The sequence below is a fragment of the Amblyomma mixtum genome, chromosome 10 (assembly GCF_055824585.1).
Source record: "Amblyomma mixtum isolate Tamu chromosome 10, ASM5582458v1, whole genome shotgun sequence".
NCBI classification, from domain to species: domain Eukaryota; kingdom Metazoa; phylum Arthropoda; class Arachnida; order Ixodida; family Ixodidae; genus Amblyomma; species Amblyomma mixtum.
Window position 1 is genome coordinate 56453230 of NC_143021.1, and position 12979 is coordinate 56466208.

The following is a 12979-nucleotide window of genomic DNA, read 5'->3' on the forward strand; positions in this document are numbered from 1 at the left end:
ATTTTCCTCAGGAACTTTCGCGAAAAAGCTACAGATTGCCAAGATTACCATCATTTTTAAAGGAGAAGACGCTAATAATTTCTCCAACTACCGACCTATATCGATCTTGCCTGTTTTTTCGAAATGCTTTGAAAAGATTTTACAAGTGCGCATTACAAGCTTTATTAACAAACACAAAGTCATATCACCTTCCCAGTTTGGTTTTGTCGCAGGAAAATCAACAGAAACAGGGTTATTAACCATGAAGGAAATTATATTAGAGTCATTTGAAGAAAAAGAACTAACTCTCGGGGTTTTTGTGGATTTTCCCAAAGCATTCGACTCCATAAATCACAAAATATTATTTCTTAAACTTGAGCATTATGGATTTCGCGGCACATTCCTTCAGCTTTTAATAACATATTTAGAGCACCGCCAGCAACGGGTTGTAATTAACAATTCATCGCACTTTAGATCCCTTCATTCTGGCGTGCCGCAAGGTAGTATTCTTCGGCCTACACTGTTTAACATCTATATTAACGACATTGTGAACATTGACAACAGCGCCAAATGCAGATGACGTCAGCATATTTTTTAGGGCTAGAACACTTACTGACTTGACATTAAACGCTAATGAAACTTTACACTAATGAAACTCTGCGCAAACTAGTCGATTGGAGTACTGAATCTTTGTTGAAAATTAACGCTACCAAAACTAAAGCTGTACTTTTTAGACCTAAGAACAAACAACTAGAACATACTAACGCTTGGTTCTCAAAGCATTGAAATAGCGCGGCGTCAGTAAAGTGTCTAGGTGTGACACTGCAGTGCATCATGGGACATACACATCGACAATATGGTTAAAAAACTTGCAAAATGCACAGGCATATGTTATACAAAGGCCGCTCTTTACTACCTCTGAGTGTCAGATATTTAGTTTATAATGCACTATATCTATCTAACCTGTCATCTGGTGTGGGGTACAACAACATGGTTAAATACATAAAGGTTATAGAAAATACAGAAAAAGGTCATTCGTATTATTGCAAATGCCCCATTTACTGCTCGCACTCAACCTCTTTTCGCATCATTAAAAGTAACTCCAATTAATGACCTATATAGTTTATTGCTAAGTAAACGATATGAAAGAAAACGGAAAAATCATGACGCATTCTTTGATATCACAGCTAACTTACGGCCCAAAGCTAATTACTACCCAACGCGTAACAACAACGTCTGGTATGTGCCATTCTTCCGTACTAATTATGGCCATTAAATGCTGCGACATAATTCCAACTCTTCTTAATCGGCGCAATGAGCCCTGGGGACCTAACGGTACGGTTTTTTGCCTTACTGCAAGTTTTTTCCCCCTTTATCCCGTTTTCTTTTGTGATTGTTAGCCATAGTTTTCCATTTTTCGGTGTCTGAGCGTTTCGTGTTAATCCTGCCGACTTAAGTTATGTATTATTGCAAGAGGATGTTCACTAATCTTTATTCAATATGAAGTTTACCTATGCACTGTTGTCTTTTTTATTGTTCTGTCCGTGTTCTGTTGCTTCCGGTTTTTATGTATACGGGGGTGCGCTCCACTGTCAAGCCAGTCATAGGCTTTTTTGGTGTACCCCTAACATCCCTGGTGTTGAAATAAAGGTGTTTGTATTTGTACAATAGGTTTTACTCGTACATAAAAGTTGCTGATGTTGTGATAACATGCCATAACCCAAACGTTACACTACTGCTCTGGCTCAGCCTTTGATTCATGCTGGGGAAGTTTATTCATTCAATTCGTCACACAAATATTTATCGAAGATATAGGCCCGCAGAGCCGGCGGAAAATAATAAAAAAAGACGCTCCTGAACCAGTAGCAGCTGCCATGTGCACCGCGATGTTTACACAGAGAACATCGGTTTCCACAATGCCGCCGGCATATCATCGTAATCCGGCCACCCATAGTCGCAAGATGCATTCTAAGGAGCCGCGGAATGGTGGCGCCGCTTTTGTAGTGCCGGAAGAGAGAGCGGCCGTGCTGTCGAGGATCGCTTCGCACGACACAGCTTTCAGGGAGGTTACGTACGGCTGTACTCTAAAACAGTTCACACACGAACCACGATCAATGTCGGTGATGGCTGCGTGGCAAGAACGACTTGCGCTCGTGCTCACTGCAACCGTTGCAACGAATGCGACAAGCTGTAGAGCTCCAAGTTCGTTTGAACATTCGGAAAACAAGGCGTGCGTGGTGAGCTTTTCAAACGTAATATATATTTACAGGCGATTTCATTAACTGTCGAAAAACCACTCGTTCCGACCGTAATCACTTTCACTACACTCACATTTGTCACTGCGCTGTGAAGCTTACTGTATGCACAGGAAGTTCACCTTGCAGATTTTGCTTCGTAAAAGTGGCCTGCTGAGAAAAGGCTTCCAAAAAAGTTATGCTTTATCCTGAACTTGTTGTAGGATTACCGAGAGTCTGAAGTGCGAATGTGTACCTTGGATTCGGTTTATAATAACACTTGTGGACCTGTACGTCGTCTTTACTGATTTATTGAGAGTGCCCCTGCTATGCATGCACGACATGTAATGCTACCACTAAGGCGCGGTTGCATGCTCCACAGTGTGTTTTAAACAAGAGATCTTGTGCAGCATGTTCGGGCAGTGAGGGCAGGACCCATTACCACAGACGGCACTTCCGCGGTCGGTTCATTTGTGACGTCTCGCTGCAGTTGAATGCCTGCGAGAACGCCTGCATATTTGCTAGGGGCGCCACGCAGCGCATTTTCCCCACACTTGCGTCAGTGCTTTCTGGCCGGGTGTGCGCGGCGCACCACTTTGCGCAGTGGGAGACGAAGAATGCCTGCTCCGGGCTCAAAGATGGCGGCGACAGGAGCCTCTTTTCTGACGGCAGCGCTCGGAAGGCGGCGAGGGCAATCTGTAGACCTGATAGCTCGGCTAGCAGGTCGAAGTCTGGATCGGTCGCCGTCCTGGCCCGAGATGTTGGCACTTCCTTGCCAGTCACCTGGAGAGGTGAAGTAATGCTCCGTTCTAATGCAATGAAAAAGTTCGAACTGAGCTGTGAATAAAATTCAGCACATCCATGTGAACCATGAAAGCCTCCAGAACTCAGTTTCTAAGTGCTGTAAACTGACCAAAGAGGCGCCCTTCTTACCCAGAGGAGATTGCTCAGAAACACTAGGTCCTGCCACTACCGCACTGAACACTGAACCTACAAAATGTAATACAAAACTTGATAAAGAGAAAATACGTCCTATGTTCTAGCAACTCTGAGATGAGCCAAACAATACCGGTACAAGCACGTGCGAAGATCGTAGGTGTATCGTAGTGGTGCACCTGTTAGCACGTTATTCAGCGACGAGTCTGTGCATTTAGCGAAAAAGATGAGTTAGCAGTTAGGAGTGAAATAATCAATCCACCTTAACATTGAGATTAGTATTCAGATGAAAACGTGTGAAGTAACAATTTACAGCACGCCGTAAATGAAGTTGAGGTTAACCAAGATAATGGCTGCGCTGCACTCAGTGGATAAAGGAATTGGGGATGCAAAGGGGAGTAGAAAAGAGTGCCAAGAATATCGCGCGGTGAAAACATCCTCAAGAAAAAAGAAGAGCCTGACCGGCCTTGAGATCCGATGATCGCTGCTACCACAGTCCGAGAACCTTCGTGCTAGCCACCAATAGCAATGGCGACGACACTTTTGCTCCCATTATATTGGTTCCCGCCCAGCTAAAAATTTCAAACCACGTGCTATGCAACACACTTCGTCATTTTTTCATACATTTGCGTTGTAGAAGAGGGCCCGGACCCTTTCAATTGCAATGTACTTCATGCTTTGTCCTGGCCCTACCCAGGTCGTCTTGTTGAGAAAACACTTCACCGTCGTGCCGAGAAGACAGGATCTAAAAAGGTTGAAAAGGGCAGATGTATTTGAAATAGGGTAGTTGCCTTAACTATCACTCAGTTGGCATGGCATAACGTGACATGGAGTAAAATGCGATATTCGATTACTTTGCGCACCCTAACTTTTAAGTCAGCTGTCGTGTTAACTATATGCTAACGTGCTGTGACCTGCCACACGTATGCAACTGAATTCAAGGTTCATCAGAATGGCACTCTCGAAGCAGAGAAAAAAAGTTAGGGAGATGCACTTAAGACTGCTCAAGTGTGGGAATGCATGAGCGCTAGTTTTTGTGCGGCCGAGTTCCTTTCATTAAAGTTGGTTGTGCGGGATGGTTCGTATGCGTTCATTGTGCACAAAGACCGGCACACGTTCGGAACTTCTAGCTGCACGCAGTGACTCTAGTGAAGGCGAAGCGTGCTGCAGGATGAGCAGATGGCGTCGCGCCGGTGGAGAGCCGCGGCAATGACCTTCTAGGCCAAGCGCGCTGCAGCACGCTGCATAGATGAGGCCGCGGCGAGAGAGTGCCTAGTGCCCAGGCGATCCCATCTTGGCTCCGACTGAGCGGGATCCGTTAGAGGACGTCACTACACTCGCGCTGTTTTTGAAGCGAAAAGCTTCACTAAGCTAGTCAACACCGCGCTTCGCGTGAGCCGGCGTATGTCGGAGCACGAGTGACGTCACGCACGGCGCAGGCCACTGCGCATGTGCGCCGCCGCTTCTCCTCCTCGCCACCGTTTGACCTTTCGCCGCAGCCGTGCGCATTTAAAAGGAGGCTTATATCAGGCGCGCCTGCCCATTGAACAGGCGCACGCTGCCGCGCGCTATAGGTCAAGAAGTGCTTGGGACTGGGCTAGTTGGAACATCTTCTCATAAATGCTGCGCTGCTTAGTTGTAAACGGACAAAGAAACTGGACAAACGCTGAGGTTAAGCGCAATCTACCAACTGAAGTTTTATTCAAACTTTGTCCGTGTACAACTAAGCAGTGCAGCATTTATGAGAAGACGCTATAGGTCATCGTTTGATGTTCACTGCAAGGGCGTGTTTATCGCGGATCACCGCAGCTTTTGGCTTCGACATATCCAGGCTTAATCTTAGCTAAGCACCAGCCAAGTTTTTCTCCTCACGTGCGGGCCTCGCCCACTAGTCAGAGCTGGAGTGGGATAGCCCGTGCGCCGAATCGGTGCAGTGACGTCATCCTGTATGCGTGCGCCTCGTTCAGAGACGGTGTGATGATATCTTCTTTCTGGGACCATCTCTCGGCCTCAACAAGAGCAACAATGCCTGTCGCTGACGAAGAAAATACTTACATAATCTTTTTGACAATAATGCAAAGAATAACACAGATCTTGCGTCGAGACGATTAAATATACTTTTAGGACGTAAAAATAGTGAGAAGACAGATATTGATGACATTACAGTAGACGGCATAGCTGTTACAGGTGTAGATTTAGCGCCCTATTTTAATGATTATTTTACATCTCTTTGTGACACCAGAAACCATGGCGAAGATTGCATGCTTTACCACAGGGGTGAGACTAGTGAAAGTGCGTTCCTACCTCCTATCGCTGAGGAAGAGGTAGTGAGTGTGTTTAGATCACTAAACAATACTAATTGTCGTGATGTCGATGGATTGCAAATTAAACCAGTCAAACAAGTTACAGACATAATTTTTTAACCTTCCTTCCGTTGAGTTTTCCAAAAAGATACAGCAGGTGAAAGTGACTTTACTACACAAAGGTGGTGATAAAAATATAGTTTCTAGTGATTGACTAATACCCATGCTTCCCTTATTTTCAACAGCTTTAGGAAAGCTAATACATACACACATGACTTCTTTTATCAGTAAGCACCATATAATTACAAGTAATCAGTTAGGATTCATGAATGGTCTCTCTTCAGAACATGCACTTTTGTTACAGAAAGAAGACATATTGAAATCTTTTGAGCGTGAGGAGTGCACTCTGGGTGTGTTTTTGGACTATCCTAAAGCATTTGACCGAATTAATCACACTACCTTGTATAAAAAACTGAACCATTACTGTTTTCTAGAAGTTTTCATGAGTTATTACAATCGTATCTTCAACATCGCAAGCAGCAAGTGTCAGTCATCTTTCACATATACCGCAATATAACAGCAGGAGTGTCACAAGGAAGCATACTGGGGCCGCTACACTTTTGCGTTGATATTGTAGTTAACACAGATAATGCCACTAAATTCATCATTTACGTGGATGACAGCACATTGCTTTTCACTGGGCGAGGTCCTACTGACGTGGTTAACAATCCCAACCTTGTGTTAGCTAGACTTTTCTTATGGAGCACTGCAAACTCTTGCAATTAACGCAACTAAAGCAAAAGACGTGCTGTTCCGGCCGAAAAACCGCCGAATTAACAATAATTTAGAAATGAAATATGGAACATCTCAAATTGAAATAGTGTCTCAAATTAAATGTCTTGGCTTGCTGTTTGAAGAACATATGACCTGGAATATGCGTACAGATTTGGTTGCAGCCAGCATTTCGCGCGTGTGCGGCATACTCAACAAGTTACAGTTTTGTTTACTTAGAAGCATCAAAATCATAATTTACAATAGTTTATTCATGTCCCACATTAACTACTGACATTTAGCGTGGGCGACCACCACTTTTACCAACATTACAAAACTTCATAAGATAAAGAAGAAAGGACCCCATGCTATAACTAAATCTCCGCATGGCTGTCATACAGAACCCCATTTTAAAGACCCCACTTTAATCTCAATACCTGACCTTCATAGAATGACCCTTGTTAAGCGCTATAAAACGGCCATAAAGTACAATAACAATTTCTTTAATGCTGTTTCCAGTCTCGCAAAGAGAAGAAAAGCGCGTGACACTCGCATGTTGCAAGAGTGGCAAGTTCAGCGCACTCGCACTAAGTACGGAAAGCGAATGCTTCGTTTCCTGCTTCCCAGTTATCTGAATATTATTGTGTAAGCTGATATCTCTTCGCGAATTTCTGTTTTCCTTCTTTTTGGTTTCCATTTTCTTTTCCTGCTTGCTTGCGGGCAGTGTGTGTACATTCGTGCGCTGTATACGGTTTCCTGCTGCGCCAGCCTGTGTCAAGCGTATGGGGCCGTGAACCTCGTCAAGCCGTTTGTGTGGCGTTTAGTCTACGAACCCCAGTATCGACGTAAAAAATGCTGAAATAAAGCAATTTGAATTTGAATTCCGCCTGATAGAGCTAGTTATCATTTGCCATTAAAAACTGAGAAGGGAGCCTTGGTGAACGAGAAAGCGGTCGAAAATGCGCTAAATACTGCAGGACAGATTTTCTGAAACAATGCAGCTCAGTCAACCTGACGTTCTAGATTAATGCATGTTGAGTTATTACTATTTGTTATTGGTGTTCTATATGGCAAAGCACCAAAATGTTGCGTTTTGGTTTGCACTATAGACCATATTCACACAATGAGAAATGCGCAAAATATAACCAGCCGTTATATACAGCGTTCATAGATTACAAGAAAGCATTCGACTCAGTAGAAACCTCAACAGTCATGCAGGCATTGTGGAATCAAAGTGTGGAAGAGTGTTATGTGAAAATATTGGAAGATATTTATAACGATTGCACAGCTACCATAGTCCTCCATAAAGTCAGCAATAAAATTCTAGCAAGGACGGGTATTAGACAGGGAGACACGATCTTTGTGGAAGGTTGTAGGGCAGCAGCGCAACAGCGGTGGGACATAGACAATACAAGCGCTTACCAGCTGCATACCAACTCCCCCAAATTTCAGTTTTTAGTCACGATATTGCAAATGCTGTCCAACCCTTGTTTACAGGAGATAATCAGACGCCTGGATTGGGAACAGCTTCGGATGAGAGTAAATTGATAATACCTTAGTAATCTGCGATTTGTTATGACGTTTACTTGCTAAATGAATCAGGGGACGAATTGCAAATGACCTAGACAGGCAAAGCAAAACGGTGGTTCTAAAAATTAATATGCAGAAAACAAAAGTAACGTTGAACAGTCTGGGAAGAGAACAGCAGTTTACGAAAAGCAGCGAGGCGCTTGAAGTGGTAAGGGAATGCGCCTACTTAGGGCAACCAGTCACCACCGATACGCACCACGAGAGTGAAATAACTAGAAGAGCTGTAAGACCGGGGTTTATTGAAAGAAAGTGGGAAGACGGAAGCCGCGGCGAAAACAGTCCGAGGTCAGCCAGCCAGGTCGAGGACAGGCACACGTGGCGACAGCAATACGGCTGAAGCGTAGGGTCATCTTCGTCTTTGCCGTGAGTGTGCGCCTTCTTCTTTACAAGCCCCCCCCCCCCCCCCCCCCCCCCCCCCCGGGGAGAAGAGGAGCCATCCTACGAATTAGATGGCGGGGTTGTAGCAACCCTTGAGGCGTTGGACATGAAGTGTCTCGCGGCCGCGGCCGTGGAGATCGGGAGACGGCACGAGGGGATCGACGACGTAATTAACGGATGTGCTCTACAGGACGCGGTAGGGGCCGTGATACTTAGCGAGAAGTTTCGAGCACAGTTCAGAGGTACTGGACGGTATCCAGAGCCACATAATGCTGCAGGAGAGAAGTGCGATGTGGTGTGAGCTCTGTCGTGGCGGAATTTCTGGCGAGACTGGGTGTCAGTGGATAGTCAGCGGGCGATTTGGCGACAGTCTTCTGTGTGTTGCGCGGCTTCGGAAACAGGGGTATATTCAGATATATCAGTTTGGTAAGGCAGAATGGTATCTATTGCAGGAGACGGATAACGGCCATAAAAAAGAAAGGAGAGAAGCCGGTAGTGCACTACCGAGCGGTATTCTATGTATAAGTAAGATAAGGAAAGACGAGATCCTAATTCGAGCGGTCGGATGCGATGTACATAGAGAGCATGTCCCTGAGGGGGCGGTTAAATAGTTCGGCGAGGCTGTTGGTCTGCAGGTAATAGGCGGAGGCGGTTCGGCGAATTACATATGTTGCACTGATCACAAAAATGAACAAGGGAGGGGAAAACCTCAGGTTGCTTGAGCCAACGTTTCGACAAGGGGACTTGTCTTCGTCTGGGCCAAGTCTTCGCCCAGACGAAGACAAGTCCCCTTGTCGAAACGTTGGCTCAAGCAACCTGAGGTTTTCCCCTCCCTTATTCATTTTTGTGATCGCAAAGGACCATCAACCACACCCTCTCTCTACCATATGTTGCACTGGTTGAGCAGTGCTTTGATGACACCGGACAAAAAGGCGCATCCGCGGCCGCTAAGCAGTTCACGAGGTGCACTGTGACGAAGGACGAAACGCTGCAAAAGGAAGGAGGCAACGTATGTCTGTGTGGCAAACGGAAGGGCGGCCGTTTCGGCATACTTCCTCAGGCGATGAAACGCAACGATAGCCCAACGGTTGCCGGCCGCAGTGTACGGAAGCGGGCCGTAGAAATCAATACCGATGCGGTCGAAAGGGCGTGGTGGGCAAGGGAGCGGCTGCAACCCTTCAGCAGAAAGGTGAGATATCTTGCGACGGTCACAGGCGAGGAAGGTGCGTACCTATTAAAGTACGAAAGTGTATATGCCGTGCCAGTGGTAGCGCAGCGGGATGCGGGTGTATGTCTGACGGAGAATCAGCCGGGGGGTTGGAGATAAAGTCAAGAAGAGAAGCGATCCAGGGGTCGGGACGTTGTGCTGAGGGCATGTGGCATATGTGAAGCGACGGCGGTGAGGCGTCAGAGGTGGAACGGCTGCAATCTAGGCTGGAAGTACGTAGCGGGACAGAGCATCATCGTCTTGATGCTTGCGGCCGGAGCGATAGAGCACGCGGATGTCATATTCCCGCAGACGAAGAGCCCAGCTGGCAAGACTCCCGAATGGGTCTTTCAAGGAGGAAAGCCAATAAAGCGCATGATGGTCCGTCACAACGTGAAAAGAGCGGCCACCGAGGTAAGGGAAGAATTTGGCAAGGGCCCATACGATGGCCAAGCACTCTTTTTCACTGACGGAGTAATTAGATTCAGCTTTCGTAAGTGTGCGGCTTGCATAGGCAACTACGTATTCATCGTAACCAGATTTGCGCCGGGCGAGTACGGCGCCGAGGCCAACACCGCTGGCGTCCGTGTGGACCTCGATAGGAGCGGTCCACTCGAAATGGCGCAGTATGGGCGGTGCCGTGAGGAGGCGGAGCAAGGTGTTGTAGGCACCGTCGCACGCTGGAGACCACACGATAAATCAGAACTGTTTTAAATTTTGATACATTTTTCTGTGTCCCTATTCCGCTGGCCTCTCATATTTGATGAGCGTAGTGCCAGGACGCTAGAGAAAAATTCTCCTATTTGCTTTTTGATTTGTCTCAATAAAATTAACTGTGCAAATTTCCACATTCGTGTCCCGTATGGCCCTTCTTTCTCCTACTTGAAGAGCGTTAAGCTCATAATTTTTTTACGAATTCATCCTGCTGCTTTTTGTTCAAATTTTGCTCATTTCTGCTGCCATGCACCCTATACACGCATTCGTCTCGAACCCCCACCCCGTCAAACAATTTACTCTACACCACAACTCTGGTTTCATTCAGTACGCTCTCTGACAACCTCGTTCCCTTTGAAATGTTGCTGCATGTCCTCAAGAGGAGCGCTAGTGGGCGTGGAGGGCTTGTATCTGTCATTGAGAGCTGCTGACCAATATCCAAGAACGCGGCTTACCTTCAGGCGTGTGTTGCTCAAACAAACGGCGCTGGATGTCAGGTGGACACGTTGCGCCGTAGTTCCCCAGGGCCGCCTGTCGCCATCTTCGTTCAGTTGCATACCCTTCACGTCGTAGCCGCGCATCATCTCCGATGCAACCATCTGTGGCCCACGGAACAAGAAAAAAAAATGAAAGCCCTCTGTTGGCACTGCTACGGTGGGTGGATACAAGACATCGCTCTTAATGCGAAATCAATACGTGGCTCATCGGCTGCAGTCCCAAATATCCGAGATGACGTCACGGTGGTACCAAAGAAAAACTACATTCCTTCCGAAAGTACGGTGAATTGAACTCAGGAATTTCACAGTGCGGAGGAGAGCATTTGACCAATAGGCCATAAAACCGCGCTGCTCCCTGGCGAACAAAAGTGAACATAGTATGTGTGTTGCCTTACGACTGTATGCTAATGAGTAGGTGTGTGATCGGGAAGGAAGAGGGGAAAAATAAAAATGGAATAAAAATTAAAAATAAAGTGCTTTCGCATTCAAAGCTCGTGAGTATTCTTAATTTCCCTCTGTAATATTAAGCGCAATTATTGCTCATTCTTGAAGTCTGACGTCCGAACTCCTTGCTCTTGAGAATGACTCCATTCTCGTTAAAGCACAGGACTCCGTGCGCCCTTTGCCTGGGATCCTTGCCTAATCAGATGAAGGCATTAGAGGAAAAACCGCGCTCCATCCAGATGCGGGGCCGCACTTAGCCAAATGGAATCTGAGATGACGGAGCGTTTAGGTTGCTGAGCGGGCGTCGATCAATCGTCCACACTGGCCGGCATATATTCTTCGACGAAGGTGATATCGCGACATTGTTCATTGACAGTTTCTTGTCTGATATGCGCCATAAGTCGCATCTGTTGCGGTATTCTCTCAAGAGGTACTACTGCCACGAAGCATGGGTGACACAGCATGATGGCGCTGATTTGCCTCACGTAGTCGTCATCGTCATGCCTAATTTTGGGGGTGGATTTACAGGGACTCGTGACAGGCACTTGACGTGTGAGTGCGCGCGTACAGACTTGGAGACCCTGGTCACGTCGAATTTCTGGAGTCGCAAGCTTCGCGTGGTCTTTCAATTTGGCAAGTCAGCACAAGGCATGGTGACCGCTGACCACCTTGGACGGCACTCCGTACAGGTGTGTTGCGAATTTTGATGCGTCCTAGATGTAAACATGTAAAAGCGCACAAGAACATGGACACAGAAAGACTTGGACAACGTGAGCGCTTGTGTTGTCCAAGTCTTTCTTTGTCCATGTTCTTGTGTGCTTGTACGTGTTTTCAATTAGAGATGTGAAATTTCAGGAAATTTTGAATGGATTTTAAAAAAAAAAACGTTTTTTCTCACGCTTTTTCAAATGAAAAATTGGAAATTTTGCAAAACGTGGAGAAAACAGAGAATAATAATGCTCCGAGGTTCAGGCAAGTATGCAGATATAAATGTCATATTTGTGAAATGAACTTTGTTCTATTGCACCGAGAAACGGAACATGAAGACCGACCTATAAGTGCGCCCATATCGGACTCGAAGTCACTGTCACTACGCGCAACAGCATCTATTGCAGTTGTGTCCAAAGCTAGGTTCGACTCTACGTGCACAAACTTTCGAAAGCGTTCTCCTGAAAGCCTGCTGCGAAGCCTTGTATGCACATTTACCAAACGTGACCAGTTTCGTTCGCAGCTGGCGGATGACGGTGGTGGCCTCTGCAGCAGTCCGCAAGCTCGTTGGTGCAAATGCCTTGCCGCCAGGTAGATGCTGCCACGTGGTACAGTTCATTCGATCGATGGTGGTGCCAGTCCATCTAGCTCAGTGTTACTGCATAGACTTCCTACCCGATTTCTCTCGCTAACAGGCTAGGCCTGTATTTGGCTAAAGCCGCGTGCGTGCACAGGAGCCTATGCCATTTTGTGCCGTGTGTGTCGCGCTCCAGAATTTTCAGCCATTTTGTTGCACTTCAGCCTTGAGTTCAATAAAGGTGTGTCAAGTCCAGCCTGAAGCATGTATGTGACGTGGTCTTCAACCCGCGTACTCGCTGCTCGCAGCACGTACGTTTTAAAAGCACTACCTGGCACCGACGATGTAGACTGCTGTCCAATCGTTCAACGATGCACGCTGTAGTGGTTTTCAAAGCAAAAAAGTGATCCTAAACTGAAAGCAAGCAAACATAAAACCTTGAAATTGCATGCAAAATTTTCGATGTTTTTCTTTCTTCAATTTTTTCCTCGGGTGAAAAACGAAAAAAAAAAGCCTGTTCTTTTTTTCTAAAATTTCAGTGTTTTTTCTTTCAGGCCTTCACATCTCTATTTGCAATGCACCAACTCGCCCAACAGTCTGTGCACCTGGCCTAGATGATGGCGAAACTTTTTCAGTCGTTG

The 12979-nt window shown here is 46.3% G+C and overlaps 1 protein-coding gene across 1 annotated transcript in view; it reads right to left on the bottom strand.

The window, feature by feature from the left end:
- Window positions 1–2550: 2550 nt before the first annotated feature.
- The window catches only part of LOC149325858 (neprilysin-1-like), a 105309-nt gene continuing 94880 nt past the window's right edge, over window positions 2551–12979 (bottom strand). The window contains exons 10-11 of the mRNA XM_089562646.1: window positions 10568–10711; window positions 2551–2996 (exon numbers count right to left, since the gene is read on the bottom strand). Coding sequence (XP_089418772.1) covers window positions 2652–2996; window positions 10568–10711 — 489 coding nt within the window. The 3' untranslated portion in view covers window positions 2551–2651. The remainder of the gene's footprint in view (window positions 2997–10567; window positions 10712–12979) is intronic.